This window comes from Lissotriton helveticus, chromosome 5_2 (genome assembly GCF_964261635.1).
Source record: "Lissotriton helveticus chromosome 5_2, aLisHel1.1, whole genome shotgun sequence".
NCBI classification, from domain to species: domain Eukaryota; kingdom Metazoa; phylum Chordata; class Amphibia; order Caudata; family Salamandridae; genus Lissotriton; species Lissotriton helveticus.
Genome location: NC_136066.1, coordinates 15440232 through 15458363, shown reverse-complemented (window position 1 = coordinate 15458363; position 18132 = coordinate 15440232). Strand labels below are relative to the sequence as shown.

Here is an 18132-nt window from a genome sequence, read left to right as displayed (position 1 = left end):
CTGCATGGCCGATGTCCGGTGGAGCTGCATGGCCGATGTCCGGTGGAGCTGCATGGCCGATGTCCGGTAGAGCTGCATGGCCGATGTCCGGTGGAGCGGCATGGCCGATGTCCGGTGGAGCTGTATCTACGGCTCCGGCGCACAGCCCTGGCCGTCACCTACCCAGCCGGGCATCTGGCATAGTTGCTCTGCGTTTTCTCCGCTGCTGTCGCCTTTCCTCCGCCTGCCTACCGCCGCTTCGGTGATGGCCGGCCATCGTCGGAATCCACTCTCTGCGCTTCTGATGCCTACGGGCGTTTCTCTGGCTGGCTGGTAACGAACTGAGATGAAGTCTCCCCACCCGATGCATTCTGGGTTCGACTTCTGCCGCTTCCCCCATGGCCTGCCCTCCTGCTTCGCCTCCTGCGGGACGACCGGGACCCGCATGTTTATGTGCCAGGTACGGGGGTGCAGTTGCGGGGAGAATCTCGGCCCTACGCAGTGACGCCCCCGGGCTTTCCTTTGCTGTCTAAGCCTAGGGGGCGCCTTCCTGGACTGCGTTTCTGCTTACCTCGGTCTAAGACCGCTGGCCCTGGCACCCAGGTGGACTTCCGAAGACATTCGGGGTGTAGCCTGATGGCACTGCTCCCCTCACGGCCCAGAGCCTGTGCAATCCTCGACGACTCTGCTGCCCCAAAAACCCTGAGCGTAGAACAAGCATTAAACCTATCCCTAGTAATGGGAAAATATGTTGGAGCAAAGAGCGGCCATCTCCATTTGGTATATGTAGATTTGTCCGCAGCATTTGATTGTGTTTCCCATTCCAAGCTGTGGACAATACTTCTGAAAATGGGTGTAGACCCCCGTTGGTTCACTTTATGCATGAACTATACTCAGAGGCCTCGGCCAGAGTTAGATTTGGCCAAGGAGGGGACCTTACTGATCCATTTCCCGTGGTAAAGGGAGTTAGACAAGGCTGCGTTCTGGCTCCCTTTCTATTCAATCTCTACACCAATGGTTTGGAGCTTGCAATGTTGGAAGGGAGCCAGGACTTGCCTGTAATGATCACCGTCCAATTCCGGCGTTACTTTACACGGATGACGCGGTGATCATGGCCAGAACACCACTCCAACTACCGTCTCTCCTCGATAAGTACGGCCACTTCATGGCCACTTTAGATCTTATGGTCAAGATCAAAAAAACCTATGTAATGCATCTAGGTAAAAGTGTAAAACAGTCAAGAGGTGTCTTTATTGATAACACCAAATTGGAATGTACCAGCTCCTATCCCTATCTGGGCATTCTAATTGACAAAAAGCCGTGCTGGCAACAATCAATCTTGGCTAGGAAGCTGTTATTCCTTAGAGCCACCACCGCTTTGGTGGCCTTTGCCCAAAAGCTGGGGAAGCGACCACCCCAAGAAATAATTAAAATACATCAGGCGAAAGCCTCGCCGTAGCAACATACGGTGCTGGTGTTTGGGGCCCCGTTCCAGTAGACTCCCTTCAAAAGGTAGAGAATGGCTTTATAAGGTACCTTCTGGCTGTTCCTAAGAGCTCACCGACCTTTGGTTGCCATATCGAATTAGGTCTGGACTAATACCGATATTATCGGTATTCAGCCAATTCTTTTATGGCATCGTGTTTTGCAAATAGAATACTGCAAATTGACCCGTAGTTTGATTACCGATTGCCTTGGGTTGGACCAATGGAAAAATATCCCTTGGTTGGTTTATGTTCATAATTTCCTGAAAGATCTGAATTTAGTATCCTATTTTTCTCATCCAACAACCATCGTAGGAATATCAAGGAAAAACCTAAAAACCCTATGTTTATCCCACCTTCGAGAGCTACGATTAACCCAGGAAATTAGTAAAACTTCGAATAGCCAGATACTAGCCATTCAGACATCTTTTGGGTTCAACCATACTTGCAGTACAATCTTAATGGTTACGAGAAATACCTACTGACCCAATTCCGCTTTAACGTTTATTATCGTTTGATAACATTCCCGAAACCGGAACGATTGGTCTAGTAATCTTCCATTGTGTCCGTGCAATGAAATTTCAGAAGAGTCTACACTGCACATAGTATTTTTCTGCAGCTATTACGTGTTCCCACGAAGGAGGTGGATTGTACCCTTGCTGAAACTTATGGGCCTGCGATCTTGTTGTCCGGCTTTCCTTGCTTTACAATGCCTAGACACTGAACTCTGTGCCAAATCAATTGCTTGTTTTTTAAAGGCTTGTATTAAATACCGTAAGAACTATGATTAATTCGAGACGCACTAGCACTTTTGTAAATTTTAAAATTGTATGAAATTCTAACTCTAATGTACTGTTTAAATATTTGCACTTAGAATTGATTCCGCTTTTTACTGTTTTATATAATGCAATGTTTTTATCATGTGCTTTTATGGTTGCCCAGAAAAGTATGGAAACCGAATAAAGATTATTGACTGACCCGTTTGTGTTTCGGCGATCCTTAAATCCCTTTCCCTCCTTGCTCATGTGACTGCCCCCCCTATACTCTGCTCCCTAATTCCAGTGCCCTTGTTATTTTGCGATTTGGATCTCTTGCGTTGCCCCGCCATTTTGTGACTTTGCAAACGGTGCATGTTTCCCAGGTCATCCATCTTGGAGGATTTGTCCGCCTCACTGGCTGATAGACTACACCGTTTCTCGCCCGACAATTCCTTTATCCTGTCCTGACCCCCCCCCACCCAAACGTTTGGTCGCCCTCCTTTCCTTATCAGTCACCTGACATTATTTCTATTGATCCCCCTTTTTGATTTTTTCCTATTGTCTTTTGGTCTCCTTGGCGCACCAAGGAGACCAAAAGACAATAGGAAAAAACCTCCCTGCCTGTTCTACCTGGTCCAATCCTTTTCCGCCCCTTTTTCCTTTCCCCCTACCTTACATACCCCTTTGCACGTGTCTATATTTTCTACTATGTTATTGTAACTAATGTTATTGTGCAACACTGTTTTGAACTTTGTAACTCGCTGATCCTTATGTAAAGCACTCTGATACCTCCAGGTTTAGCCAGAGCTATATAAAACTCAACTAAATAAATAAATAAAATATGCATAGCACTGTAAAAATAGTAAGTGATATGTAAGTCGTTATGTCTGTGATTGCTTATACGGATAAATATATCTGACATTCGTACTGTGCAACAGATGTCCTGTGGGACTCATTCACGGAAATACCTCTTCTCGCGATTCCGAGGTATTAATCCTAATTAATCCTTCATTCACTCAATATCGCATGAAAATCAAACATGTTTCAACAAAAGAATCCATACATTTTACCAAAGAAGAACATGGCACAGTTGTTTTCGTCAATCTCTCTGTTGGGTTTATATGCAAGTAGGCGCAGTATCTGCGACGCGCAGGTAGTGCCGATGACGCAGAGCTCGGTGGTGAAACAGATATGTGTACACACAAGCATTCGTAGCGTCACCTTTGGGTGTGTGAGTGCCAGGAGTGAGCCTGGAAACGTGAGACCGGCTCAGCTTTCCAAGCCTACTACTGCCAATATTTGTGAACCCAAAAGAAGTACTTTAACACCCATTCGAGTAGTGCTTCTGTGGGTGCAGATTGAATCGCTTTTTGGTAAACCGGTCACTATATACATAAATACATATTAAAGATCCTGAGCCAACAAGGGAGCAAGCAAAAAGCTGCCCATGAAATGAGAATGACAAAAAAACTGACACAGACACAGCAGACACGACTCAGCCCCCCGACCTAACTACTAAATGAAGAATGCATTTGAGGGGTGCTACACTCCATCGCTGCCGATATCCCATGCTCATCCCACCTGGACCTCGTAGTTCTACCTGGGAACTCACGACTAGTCATGCACAGTGGCCTGAAGTCACTGCCCTGGGACCACTTATTGTGGATGTATGTTCATAGCGCACACCCTTCTCCATCTCTGCTACAAGAAACCTTGACGGTCAAGTTGTCAAATCGGTGCCTGTGGGCGCGGCTCCGTGTTTCTAGCCCTCACCTTTTACAGGCAATTTTATGAAGTGATTGACAGCCCCATGTACTAAGCCAGAGTCGGAAATGGAGAAGGAAGCGCAGGTAAGTTAACATAGTGGGCTCTGCCAGAGCCGAACTATGCGCCGGGCTCGGCTCTAAGAGTCCATACAGGAGCCGAGCCATGAACACTTTTGGCATTAATATGGTGCACCACACTTAAGGTAAAAATATGACACAATGTCTTCAGAATTCCCAAAAGTGTATGTTCGAGGCATATGAGCTGCAGATTACACACTGTGCATAGATCGCCACCTAATGTTGGGCCCGGATGTTTGCAGTTGTTTTTGTCCTGAAAAGTCTTTGGAAGTCACAAGATAGGTGACTCCTCCTTTGGACAATAGTGCGCCTGGGCATCGGCTCCATCCTTAGATTGTTTTTTTCCGCCATCGGGCTCGGATGTGTTTCCTGCGCTCCAGTTCTCATTCGACGTGCAATCCTCACCGTTTTCTACGGTATTGTTTCGAACGCGTTTCCAATCGACGCTACCCTTCACGACTTTGAAGTCTTCGATTCCGGTCGTCGACCAAGGCCTTCGGGCCTACCTAGGCTTCATCTTCTGGCTCATGGAAAGGACGCCATTTAGGAAGTGTCCTCGATGTGGGTCGAAGTTTCCCTACAATGATCTCCATGAGGTGAGCAACCTTTGCCTCCCACAGGAGCACGAGGCCAGAGACTGTTGCGCTTGTGCCTCCTTCCGCTCCAAGAAGACGATCCGGGACCGACGAGCTCGAAGAACAATGGCTCGCTCGTCATCTTCGATCCCAGACAACATCTTCCAAGAAGGCGTCGACGTGCCAGAACAAGAGCAGGAACATGGCGTCGACAGCAACTCCGAGGCCGATGACTCAGACGTCAAGGACATCACTCTGGCACAGCAGGTCGTAAGTACACACGTCGACCCCGACCCTTCCTCGACACCCTCCAAAAAGGCTTCAATCACACCCTCGTGTTCGGGCCCGGGTACACACCGAGAGACTGCTTCTCATGCCCCGCCTTCGAGCTCGGCAAAGAAGCCTAATAAGCCTTTAGGCACCTCAGGCTCAAGTCAGCCTACCCCCTACCTGCACCGAAAAAGAAGCCATCTTCTTCCTCCACGCCAGCTGCTTCCACATCCAAGCACTCGGTGCCGAAGACTGGCACTGGCTCCTCGACGCCGAAACAACACTCGAGCAAAAATTTGCCACCGAAAGCACCCGACTCCCATGCCTCGGAACCGAAAAAAGCTCTGGAACCGAAAAAAAAACCACACGTTCCACCAGCTAAAGACACTGCAAAAGAACATGTTTCCAAGCCAAAAGATGCTACCGGTTCAGTGCCGAAAAAGCCTACGGAAACAAAGACTTCGGCACCTAAGGTTCTACCTCCCACAGAGGAACTTTTTCATCCAGATCCTGCACAAAAAACTCTTTGTAAAATACCCCAAAACTGGTCGACTCTTAGTTCTAAAAAACGACCATTAGACATGCCTGCACCAGCGCCCCATCCTAAGAAGAAGGACATTGCAACCTCTCCTCTAAGGATACCTTCTCCTCCTCCACCTCTTACTCCTTCGCCACCCCCCCCCCACCACATCACTCCCCTACACCATCTCCTACCCCATGAGACCAGGATGATGACGGGGATAACATCTCTGATGACACAGGGGGTAGTGCACATAATGACCCACTAGATACTCCTACTCCTCATGGCTCACCTGACCCTTGGGATGATTATGGCACCCCAGACGTCCCTAATATGCCACAGGATGCCATATATCCCTCTAGGCCTTCCCCACCAGAGGACACTATGGGTTTTAACCAGCTGGTCCATAGGGCTGCCCAATACCATGGGGTTGACATGCATACTGATCCAGTAGAGGAAGATTTCCATATGGACACCTTTGACACCACACACAGGTCCACCACAACTGCACCCACGCTTAAAAGGGTCATCAAGCATGCAACAGAAGTCTTCAAAGACCCAGTTAGGGCTCGAATAATCAACCCCTGAATCGAGAAAACATATAAGGCTGCCCCCTCAGATCCAGCCTACATTAAAGGGCCTGTGCCACTAGACTCTCTTGTAGTCTCCAATGCACACAGGAGAGCCAATCCCCAAACATCAGGTGAGGCTCCCCCACCAGATAAAGAGTCTAAGCTTCTTGATGCATCAGGCAAAAGAACAGCGTCACAGGCCGCAAACATATGGCGCATTGCCAATACTCAGGCACTTCTAGCAAGATATGACAGGGCACCTTATGATGAGTTAGAATCCATCGGCGGGTTTGAGGAAGTTTCCAATAGCACAACTCTGGGACGATACCTTGAGCTCCTTCCGACAGGAAAGCTCGGCTAGGGGGCTCACTTAGGCGATGGCGTATTTGAAGAAGACACACACCTAGGCGATATGACGATACCACAGGAATGGGCCGTGCTGTCCCCCTGACACCAGCGGGTCTTGGAGGCCGACACTAAGGCACCTCCTGGTTGGTGATGGCCCGACCTCCCCTGTTCCATTAGGCACCACTTACAATACACTCCTGCTACACTGACCACGGATCCGGGCACTCGCCTGCACGACCATATACTGACATATCACAAGACACCATTCTCCCAACGACACGTCCTATCCTCCCTGCGTTCCCCTTTTCTTTTTCTCCTTTTCTTTTTAGCTTTTTTCCCCGTCTCACTCGAAGGTCACTTAGTGGCACCCGAGACCCTGCCTTTTTCACGTTTTTTTTTTCTTTTTGCCCTGTTTGGCCCTTTGTCCTACATTGGGACCAGTTTGGAAGTTAATGTGGCGGATCCGACTGCCATATTTGTTGAATTACTGAATATGTTGACCCGGAGGACTGGACGCATCCACTATTCGACAATCCTGATCACACGACACATCTTACACTACCCCACACTGTCAGCCAGGCATAAGGTGAACACGTAAAAGAGTCACAAACACATGCCACCTCCTGCAGGGATTCACCCCACGTTATCTCATAAATACATTGCCCTGCATTCAGAGAGCTATTACGTACAATGCAGCTCTGTTACCCAACTATAATGCTCTAGCCTCACTGTTACGAGACTTGATATATGTAGAGACTATCTTGGTGGGCAATGTCTTTGGATTATCTTACTGTGCTGCAATTTCTCTTATGCAATTGTATGTGAAAGGATACTGATTGTTTTATATTGGCAATGTATATCCATGTATCAACGGATTGTTCATATACATCAATAAAATATATTCAAACAAAAAAAATTATGAGTTAGAATCCATAATGCAGCACCTTCCCGACAAGTACAAAAATCGGGCCAATGAACTTATACAAGAAGGTAAAACTATTACCAATACCTCTATTCGTTGTGCCCTAGCTGTAGCAGACACTGCGTCAAGGGCGATAAGCACCAGTGTCCTCTTGCGTAGGCATGCCTGGCTACGCATTTCAGGTTTCAAACCTGAAGTGCAGAGTGCCATCCTCAATCAACCCTTTGATGAGCAACATTTATTTGGACCTAATGTGGACGTATCCCTTGAAAAAATGAAAAAAGATAGAGACACAGCAAAATCTATGGGAGCCTTGCAGTTGCAAACTCCCAGACACTCCTTTCGTCGCTCACCATACAGAAGTAACACCAAAGGCTACTCCACAGATAGTCCCTCCACTTCTTACAAAGCCCCTACACAATCCACTTACAATAGGGGCTACTAAAGAGGGGGTTACATGGGCAACAACAACAAAGGCAGAGGCAAAACTAACAACTCCCGCTCTGCCTCCACCCCTGCCCAATGACTTCCCTCCACTCCCCCCCCCACCATTCCACTCCAGTGAGGGGAAGACTGCAACAATTCCTTCCTGGCTTGAACGACATCACATCAGACAGGTGGGTACGACAAATAGTTCAAGCAGGTTACTGTCTCGAACTAACATCTACCTCCCCCCCCCCCACAAGCATACCACCCAAACAGCGTCCAATGTCACAAGAACATTTAATACTGCTCAGACAGGAGGTAATATCCCTCCTACAAAGAAGCGCAATAGAACCTGTTCCACTGCATCAACAAAACAAGGGAGTTTACTCCCTGTACTTTCTTATCCCAAAAATGGACGGCTCTCTAAGGTCTATTCCAGACCTCAGACCACTGAACCTGTACATACAATCAGACCACTTCCACATGGTCACACTCCAACAGGTCCTTCCTCTCCTTTTACAAAACAACTTCCTTGCCACTATAGATCTCAAGGACACCTATTTCCACATTCCCATTCACAAGGCTCACAGAAAGTATCTCAGATTTGTACTGGACGGTCAACACTATCAATTCAAAGTACTTCCATTCGGAGTCACAACAGCACAAAGAGTGTTTACAAAGTGCCTAGCAGTAGTAGCAGCACACTTAAGAAGATAGCACATTCACGTCTTCCCATATCTCGACGACTGGCTCATAAAAGCCAGCTCATACAGTCAGTGTGTACAACACACTCACACCACCATCCAATCACTCCACGACTTGGGGTTCACTGTAAACCAAACCAAGTCCCACCTGCAACTGTCCCATGTACAACAATACCTCGGCGCCACAATAAACACCTCAACAGCACTAGCGTATCCCTCTCCTGCCAGGATAACAAACATGCAAGCTCTCCTAACAAAATTCCAACCGCAACACTCTCTTCCAGCTCGAGTGTTCATGCAACTCATAGGGATGATGGCCTCTTGCATATTCATAGTGCCTCATCCAAGACTACAGATGCGTCCTCTTCAAGAGTGCCTAGCACGAAAATGGAACCAGGCTCAAGGTCAATTACCAGACCTAGTGTTGGTAGACGGTCGAACTCACCGCTCTCTGCAATGGTGGAACACCAAAAACCTTTCCAAGGGCCGACCGTTCCTAGAGCCAGTTCCTCAAAGAGTCATGACAGCAGACGCATCGCTCTCCGGCTGGGGAGCCCACCTCCTGCAGCACGCCATGCAGGGCAGATGGACACCGCAACAGAAGTTACTCCACATCAACCACCTGGAGTTACTAGCCATTTTTCTAGCCCTAAAAGCATTCCAAAAGCACATATTGGATAAAACTGTCTTAGTCCGCACAGACAACATGACAGCCATGTACTATATAAACAAACAAGGAGGGACACACTCTCTGCAACTCTCTCAGTTAGAGCAGCAGATATGGAGATGGGCTATACCTCTAAACATCTTCTTAGCCCAACATGATCCAGGGGTAGAAAACACCATAGCCGATCTGTTAAGCTGTCAAACGCAACAGATTCACGAGTAGGAACTTCAACCACAAGTTCTTCAACCGTTCTTTCAGATGTAGAGACAACCTCAGATAGACCTCTTCGCCACCCATGAAAACGCCAAATGCCCAAGCTTCGCCGCCAGATAGCCACACCCGCTGTCCAAAGGCAATGCGATATGGATGAACTGGTCAGGCAAATTTGCGTACGCTTTTCCACCTCTCCCACTTCTTCCATTAGTGGTGCGCAAACTGCAGCAACATTCCCTCACACTCATTCTAGTTGCTCCAACTTGGGCCAGACAACCGTGGTACACCACGCTGCTGCACCTTTCTGTGGTACCCCACCAAAAGCTATACCTGTCTCCACGCCGTTTAACCAGACCCCCCAGGATATAGCGGCATGGGTTAGCAAATTTAGCGGCACAAATATGGAAATTTAGCGGCATTTTTGCTACCATTACGTCTGGGACCTTCACTTTGGAACTAGGAGGGATAATAACAAATCAGTCCTAAAGGCAGCTCGGCTATTTGGAGTGCCACATGACAACGCTCCCAACATTTTCCATAAGACGCTAAACCAAAACATTATCCACAACCTTTCTAAGCCATTTCTAGGTCTGTACAACATAATTATCTCAGCAGTCGACCATTGCTGTGAACACGATGCTGCTTAGCAATACGAGTCCACATAAACCATGAGGACAGTAGCCTCTCTCATTGAGCAAGCCCATATGGCAAGAATGTAAATATGGCCACCTTCGGCCCATTCACAACCCAGTCATGAACACAAAAGTTGCCTCATCCAAGCTGTAGACATATGAATCAGAAGGGACTGTGGTCTACATACAGAGCCATGAAGGGAAACATCTTAAAAACCAGTGGAGCACAGAGACCCAAAGAGAGTCTCCCAGGTTCACCAAAAGACGACCCCAGCACATCCATATGGATATTAACCAACATTATAAAGGCCATTTTACATGGATGGAACTGCTGCCCGAAAATATAAATGTTATCAGGAATTCTATTTGCACGACACGATTAATCTAGGATACCGTTTTTGGCTTCTTTCTATAGATTTAGTAGGCAACCATGGTCTCAGTCTCGGGATGTCTACAGCGCCCTTTACTGAATGACTTATACGCCAATCAGGACACACCTATCGCATGGAGCCGACGGAGCAACTTAAAAGCAGCTCCTGTGGTCCTACCCAGTAATATTCAGGATGGGAGGGACTGCAAGAAGCGTGAAGAGACTGCCCTCCAAGTAGGTTTTGCACAACTTAAGACAGCGTCACTGCACGTTATACTGCTAAAAACGGCAGGAGAAGTAAACCTTGTGGCTTGCCTTATTTTACAACCATTTCTCATTTCTTGTTGCTTTCACAGAGAAGACAGCCAATCCCCCTCCCTTTTCTGATGACAATATAAGGTAGACAAACCCTGCTTTGGGTGGCAGCACAAAACATTTATTTGCACAAGTAATATTTTATTGAGAAGGCCTAAAAAGAATGTGTATGTATAAGTGAAGGGATACCCGTGGAGGGGCATACTTTAAAGATTTTAATATTGTTCTGCTGCTAATTTATGTAAGTAACAAATGCAGCAGCGCACAAACAAAACTTGTAAACAAACAAAAATCACTCCAGCCACGGTAGTCTCATATTTTACAAAAACCCACATGCAAAGATTCAGAGCATTTAGAAACTTTGCCTCGCAACGGCACATTAATATTAAGCGGGGATATATAAATATATAATCCCTTGCAAATGTTTCTAATTCGAATATTGAATGTCCTGACTAACATACAAGTGCTTGCACTGTGCACAAAGTCAGTATTGTAGATCCCACCCTTTCTTGGATTTTTAGGTCTCGCCAGTGTATTAAAGGAAGTGTAAATACGTGGTAAAGACTTTTGTAAAAATGCTGCGATTTTTACAAAAGTGTAGATTTCGCGGGCCCTTTTTTAAAAACTCGTGGCATTTTTACAAAAGTGCCGATTTCGCGGTAAACCGCGAACTCGCGAAATCCTGGAGGGTCTGTTTAACCCAGAACCATGGAGAGATCAGACACCCAGACCCAGCTCAGCTCAACCTTGCGATCTGGCTCCTGAGGTCCTAGAGTTCGGTTATCTTAACCTTCCTCCTGACTGTATGAACGTCATTAAAGAAGCTAGACGCCCAACCACTAGAGCCTGCTATGCAGCGAAATGGAAACTTTTTGTAATATACTGCCATAACAACGACATCAATCCTTTAGATGTGTCTGTTCAGCACATCATAGGATACTTACTACGCCTCCAAAGATGTAACTTAGCGTACACATCTATTAGACTACATCTTGCTGCCATTGCAGCATACCTACAAAATAGACAGCATCTATCACTTTTTCAAAGTACCTGCCATAAAGGCTTTTTATGGAGAGACTCAAAAGAATAATTCCTCGTAGAGTACCCCCTTCACGTGTGTGGAATGTAAACATTGTTCTCACACGGTTAATGGGTCCTCCCTTTGAACCTTTACATAAATGTGAACTGCAATTCTTAACTTGGAAAGTTGCTTTCCTAGTAGCTATCACTTCTCTAAGAATAGTTAATGAGCTACAAGCACTAACCATTCAAGAATCCTTTCCGGAAATGCATCATAATAATGTTGTTCTCCGCACAATCCTAAATTCCTGCTAAAAGTCATTTCTCCCTTCCATATCAATCAATCTGTAGAGCTGCCCGTATTCTTCTCGCAGCCACAAACAGTCGCAGAAAGAGTTCTTCATACCCTAGATGTCAAAAGAGCATTGCTTTACTACATTGAGAGAACACAACCCTTTCGTAAAACAACATTTTAGTGTCTTTCTCACCACCACACAAAGGCAACCCCATATCAAAATCTGGACTAGCTAGGTGGATTGTCAAATGCATACAGATTTGCTACCACAAAGCTAAACGTACGCTATCTGTTCCTCCTAAAGCCCACTTAACAAGAAAGATAGGGGCTTCAATGGCATTTTTAGGGAACATTCCCCTAGACGACATCTGCAGAGCAGCCACATGGTCTGCACCGCACACATTCACAAAACACTACTGTGTAGATGTGCAAACCAAACAACAAGCTACTGTGGGCCAGGCTGTTCTCAAAACACTGTTTCAAACAACTGCAACAGATACTGGTGGTCGCCGCTAAGAGTGGGTACTGCTATACAATCTATGCACAGTGTGTAATCTGCAGCTCATATGCCTCGAACGAAAAATGCTACTTACCAGTATGCATCTGTTCTTGGCATGTAGAGCTGCAGAGTTGCACACGCCCACCCGCCTCCCCGGCTACCCTTGTCTGTTCCAGTATTATCTTAATTGGATACAATTTACACGGACATCCTTCCTTTTCTTGCTCCATTTCCCTAATGGCTAAAAACAATCTGAGGATGGAGCCGATGCCCATGCGCAGTATCATCCAAAGGAGGAGTCACCTATCTCGTGACGTCCAAAGACTTTTCAGGACAAAAGCAACTGCAAACATCTGGGCCCAACACTAGGTGGCGATCTATGCACAGTGTGTAACTCTGCAGCTCTACATGCCAAGAACAGATGCATACTGGTAAGTAGCATTTTCCGTCTTTGACATGCGGAAGCATTTCGCCTTAGTACATCAGGTTGTATCACTGCAAAGACAGACATTCATTAAAGGGGATAGTTTTTAGAAACATTCAAGGCTCGCCCCCCAACGACAACGCCAGTAGTGAACTAAGAGCAGTCAGCAGGGGTCTCAATTCTTGTCCCTGGAGCAACATTATGGTCAAGTATACGAGGAACTTCTACAGCACATCCTGAACTCAAGGTCTTAAAAGAGCGCCTACAAGTTATAAGAACAAGGAGGCACTGTGAAATAAAATGTTTACCTAGGACCACATAATTTGGATCAGAGGGAACCCCGTATTCATTCCAGGTTGTCAGGCATCACAGTTCACAATTCAGCCACCGGGTGGGTCTCGATCTCGCGCTCTCTCCTCTTTCTTCTCTCCTCGCTCTCTCTCTCTCCCTCTCCCTCCTCTCGCCCTCTCTCTCTCCTCTCTCCCCCCCCCTCTCCCTCTCTCTCTCTCCCTCTCTCCCCCCCCCCTCTCCCTCTCTCTCTCTCCCTCTCCCCCCCCCCTCTCCCTCTCTCTCTCTCCCTCTCTCCCCCCCCCTCTCCCTCTCTCTCTCCCTCTCTCCCTCTCCCTCCTCTCGCCCTCTCTCTCTCCCTCTCTCCCCCCCCCCTCTCCCTCTCTCTCTCTCCCTCTCTCCCCCCCCCCTCTCCCTCTCTCTCTCTCCCTCTCTCCCCCCCCTCTCCCTCTCTCTCTTCTCCCTCTCTCCCTTTCTCTCTGTTTTGCATCAAAGGTCACGGTTTTCTCTTTCATTTTTGACTCCTGGGGAGACAAACCCACACAGAGATAGCAAACCCGACTGGGCTCCGAGGCCAAATTAGCAGCCGAGAATGTTTTTATTTGAGCCCCCTCCCCATCCGAAGCTACGCCCCTGACTACTGTGTATTTGGCACACAATGTTGTGTGTACTTGTGTCAAACCTGGTGAACATCGGGCAGAGATCCTGACGCCACGTCCACGTGTTTCGTTCAGACCTTCTGCGACCGTCGCGGAGTGAAAGAGCTGTGAATTGGTTGCATGCTTTTTAGTCTGTAAAGGTAAAGTTGTTTTATCAAAGGGTTGTGGGTGCAGGAGCTGACTCTGCTATGTGGAATTAATGCTTGAATTCTGTGTTTTCAATGTAATGCGTAGTTAAGGAATCTCCGCAGCATCCGCTAGCGGAGTTCATGGCCCACGGTTAGTTCTGTGCAGACTCCACATTTAATGCAAACTGCCCAAAAACAGGGAATCCTGAGAAAGAGGCGTGCACGGCTGGGGGGGGGGGGGGGGGGGCAGGGGGCCCACACTGAAGCCCTGAAAGTGGACAGGACCGGACAGAAGACCGTGTGGATGTTGAGAGGCGTCTCTGCATCGAAGCTGTGTGATCTCAGCCGTGACCCCCCTGCACCCCTCAACCTTCCACAGATGGTGTCCCCCTCACTCTTGAGTTCCTCCTGTCTCTGTTGCCCCCTCTCATGCCAGTGTTTCTCTCCACAGGGACAGCAAGGGGACGATGGCAAAACGGAGGGCCCCCCCGGACCCCCCGGGGCGCGAGTAAGTTGTGAATTACAAGAACTTGTCATGTACACAACACTTTTGTCCACGTTGTGTTACCCTGGATGTTGTATGTACACATTATGTAGTTAAAAGCGCCCCGTGTGTCTCTTGCATGTAGCGCCTGCAGCCCCCCATTACCCCGCAGCACCCCATAGGCACTCAGGGTGTAACAGCCATGTGTCCAGTGACGTCTCTTTATTTCTAGGGTGCTGTCGGCGACCGAGGAGACAGGGGGGAGCCCGGAGACCCCGGATATCAGGTGAGTCCTTGTACTCACTTGTTCGTGTAGGTCAGGGGCGTGCGACTCCTGTGCACGTGTACTCCACTGGTTTACACTCTGACCTGTAGTTCTCACCTCTGCACTCTGACCTCTTCTTCTGACCTCTACACTCCGACCTCTTCTCACTGCTGCACTCTGACCTCTTCTCACCTCTACACTCCGACCTCTTCTCACTGCTGTACTCTGACCTCTTCTCACCTCTACACTCCGACCTCTTCTCACTGCTGCACTCTGACCTCTTCTGACATCCACACTCTGACCGCTTCTGACCTCCACACTCTGACCTCTTCTGACCTCTCCGCTCTGCCCTCTTCTCACCTCTACACTCTGACCTTCACACTCTGACCTCTTTTGACCTCTATGCTCTGACCTCTTCTCACCTCCACACTCTGACCTCTTCTTCTCACCTCTACACTCTGACCTCTTCTTCTCACCTCTACACTCTGACCTCTTTTTCTCACCTCTACCCTCTGACCTCTTCTTCTCACCTCTACGCTCTGAGCTCTTCTTCTCACCTCTACCCTCTGACCTCTTCTCACCTCTACACTCTGACCTCTTCTCATCTCTACACTCTGACCTCTTCATCTCACCTCTACACTCTGAGCTCTTCTTCTCACCTCTACCCTCTGACCTCTTCTCATCTCTACACTCTGACCTCTTCTTCTCACCTCTACACTCTGAACTCTTCTTCTCACCTCTACCCTCTGACCTCTTCTCATCTCTACACTCTGACCTCTTCTTCTCACCTCTACACTCTGAACTCTTCTTCTCACCTCTACACTCTGACCTCTTCTCATCTCTACACTCTGACCTCTTCTTCTCACCTCTACACTCTGAACTCTTCTTCTCACCTCTACGCTCTGACCTCTTCTTCTCACCTCTACCCTCTGACCTCTTCTCACCTCTACACTCTGACCTCTTCTTCTCACCTCTACACTCTGACCTCTTCTTCTCACCTCTACACTCTGACCTCTTCTTCTCACCTCTACACTCTGAACTCTTCTTCTCACCTCTACACTCTGACCTCTTCTCATCTCTACACTCTGCCCTCTTCTTCTCACCTCTACCCTCTGACCTCTTCTCACCTCTACACTCTGACCTCTTCTCATCTCTACACTCTGACCTCTTCTTCTCACCTCTACCCTCTGACCTCTTCTTCTCACCTCTACGCTCTGAGCTCTTCTTCTCACCTCTACCCTCTGACCTCTTCTTCTCACCTCTACACTCTGACCTCTTCTTCTCACCTCTACACTCTGACCTCTTCTTCTCACCTCTACCCTCTGACCTCTTCTCACCTCTACGCTCTGACCTCTTCTTCTCACCTCTACCCTCTGACCTCTTCTCACCTCTACACTCTGACCTCTTCTTCTCACCTCTACACTCTGAGCTCTTCTTCTCACCTCTACCCTCTGACCTCTTCTCACCTCTACACTCTGACCTCTTCTTCTCACCTCTACACTCTGACCTCTTCTTCTCACCTCTACACTCTGAACTCTTCTTCTCACCTCTACGCTCTGACCTCTTCTTCTCACCTCTACCCTCTGACCTCTTCTTCTCACCTCTACGCTCTGAACTCTTCTTCTCACCTCTACACTCTGAACTCTTCTTCTCACCTCTACGCTCTGAGCTCTTCTTCTCACCTCTACCCTCTGACCTCTTCTCACCTCTACACTCTGACCTCTTCTTCTCACCTCTACGCTCTGACCTCTTCTTCTCACCTCTACCCTCTGACCTCTTCTTCTCACCTCTACACTCTGACCTCTTCTTCTCACCTCTACACTCTGACCTCTTCTTCTCACCTCTACGCTCTGACCTCTTCTTCTCACCTCTACACTCTGACCTCTTCTTCTCACCTCTACACTCTGACCTCTTCTTCTCACCTCTACGCTCTGAGCTCTTCTTCTCACCTCTACCCTCTGACCTCTTCTCACCTCTACACTCTGACCTCTTCTTCTCACCTCTACGCTCTGACCTCTTCTTCTCACCTCTACCCTCTGACCTCTTCTTCTCACCTCTACACTCTGACCTCTTCTTCTCACCTCTACGCTCTGAGCTCTTCTTCTCACCTCTACCCTCTGACCTCTTCTTCTCACCTCTACACTCTGACCTCTTCTTCTCACCTCTACGCTCTGACCTCTTCTTCTCACCTCTACCCTCTGACCTCTTCTTCTCACCTCTACACTCTGACCTCTTCTTCTCACCTCTACACTCTGACCTCTTCTTCTCACCTCTACACTCTGACCTCTTCTTCTCACCTCTACGCTCTGAGCTCTTCTTCTCACCTCTACCCTCTGACCTCTTCTCACCTCTACACTCTGACCTCTTCTTCTCACCTCTACGCTCTGACCTCTTCTTCTCACCTCTACCCTCTGACCTCTTCTTCTCACCTCTACACTCTGACCTCTTCTTCTCACCTCTACACTCTGACCTCTTCTTCTCACCTCTACGCTCTGAGCTCTTCTTCTCACCTCTACCCTCTGACCTCTTCTTCTCACCTCTACACTCTGACCTCTTCTTCTCACCTCTACCCTCTGACCTCTTCTCACCTCTACACTCTGACCTCTTCTTCTCACCTCTACCCTGACCTCTTCTTTTCACCTCTACACTCTGAGCTAGGTGGATGGATTCTCCCATTTGTTACTGATTTTCTCTCTTTTTCCTTAGGGACAAGAAGGTCTGGAGGGCAGCAGAGGAACCGCAGGACAGCAGGGCTCCCCGGTAAGTACCCCGACTGCTGCCTGTGTCTCTCTGTCCGGTGGGATCTCAGGGTTGAGTGATGGGAGCCCCCGGTAAGTACCCCGACTGCTGCCTGTGTCTCTCTGTCCGGTGGGATCTCAGGGTTGAGTGATGGTGGCCCCCGGTACGTACCCCGACTGCTGCCTGTGTCTCTCTGTCTGATGGGATCTCAGGGTTGAGTGGTGGTAGCCCCCCGGTAAGTACCCCGACTGCTGCCTGTGTCTCTCTGTCCGGTGGATCTCAGGGTTGAGTGATGGGGGCCCCCGGTAAGTACCCCGACTGCTGCCTGTGTCTCTCTGTCCGGTGGATCTCAGGGTTGAGTGATGGGAGCCCCCGGTAAGTACCCCGACTGCTGCCTGTGTCTCTCTGTCCGGTGGGATCTCAGGGTTGAGTGATGGGAGCCCCCGGTAAGTACCCCGACTGCTGCCTGTGTCTCTCTAGCTGGTGGTATCTCAGGGTTGAGTGATGGGGGCTCCCCGGTAAGTACCCCGACTGCTGCCTGTGTCTCTCTGTCTGATGGGATCTCAGGGTTGAGTGGTGGGAGCCCCCGGTAAGTACCCCGACTGCTGCCTGTGTCTCTCTGTCCGGTGGGATCTCAGGGTTGAGTGATGGGAGCCCCCGGTAAGTACCCCGACTGCTGCCTGTGTCTCTCTGTCCGGTGGATCTCAGGGTTGAGTGATGGGGGCTCCCCGG

At 48.6% G+C, this 18132-nt stretch overlaps 1 protein-coding gene across 1 annotated transcript in view; it reads left to right on the top strand.

Annotated features, from left to right (window-relative positions):
* COL27A1 (collagen type XXVII alpha 1 chain) overlaps positions 1–18132 on the top strand; it is a 1232768-nt gene that overhangs the window by 1057350 nt on the left and 157286 nt on the right. The window contains exons 42-44 of the mRNA XM_078646681.1: positions 14364–14420; positions 14629–14682; positions 17368–17421. Coding sequence (XP_078502807.1) covers positions 14364–14420; positions 14629–14682; positions 17368–17421 — 165 coding nt within the window. The remainder of the gene's footprint in view (positions 1–14363; positions 14421–14628; positions 14683–17367; positions 17422–18132) is intronic.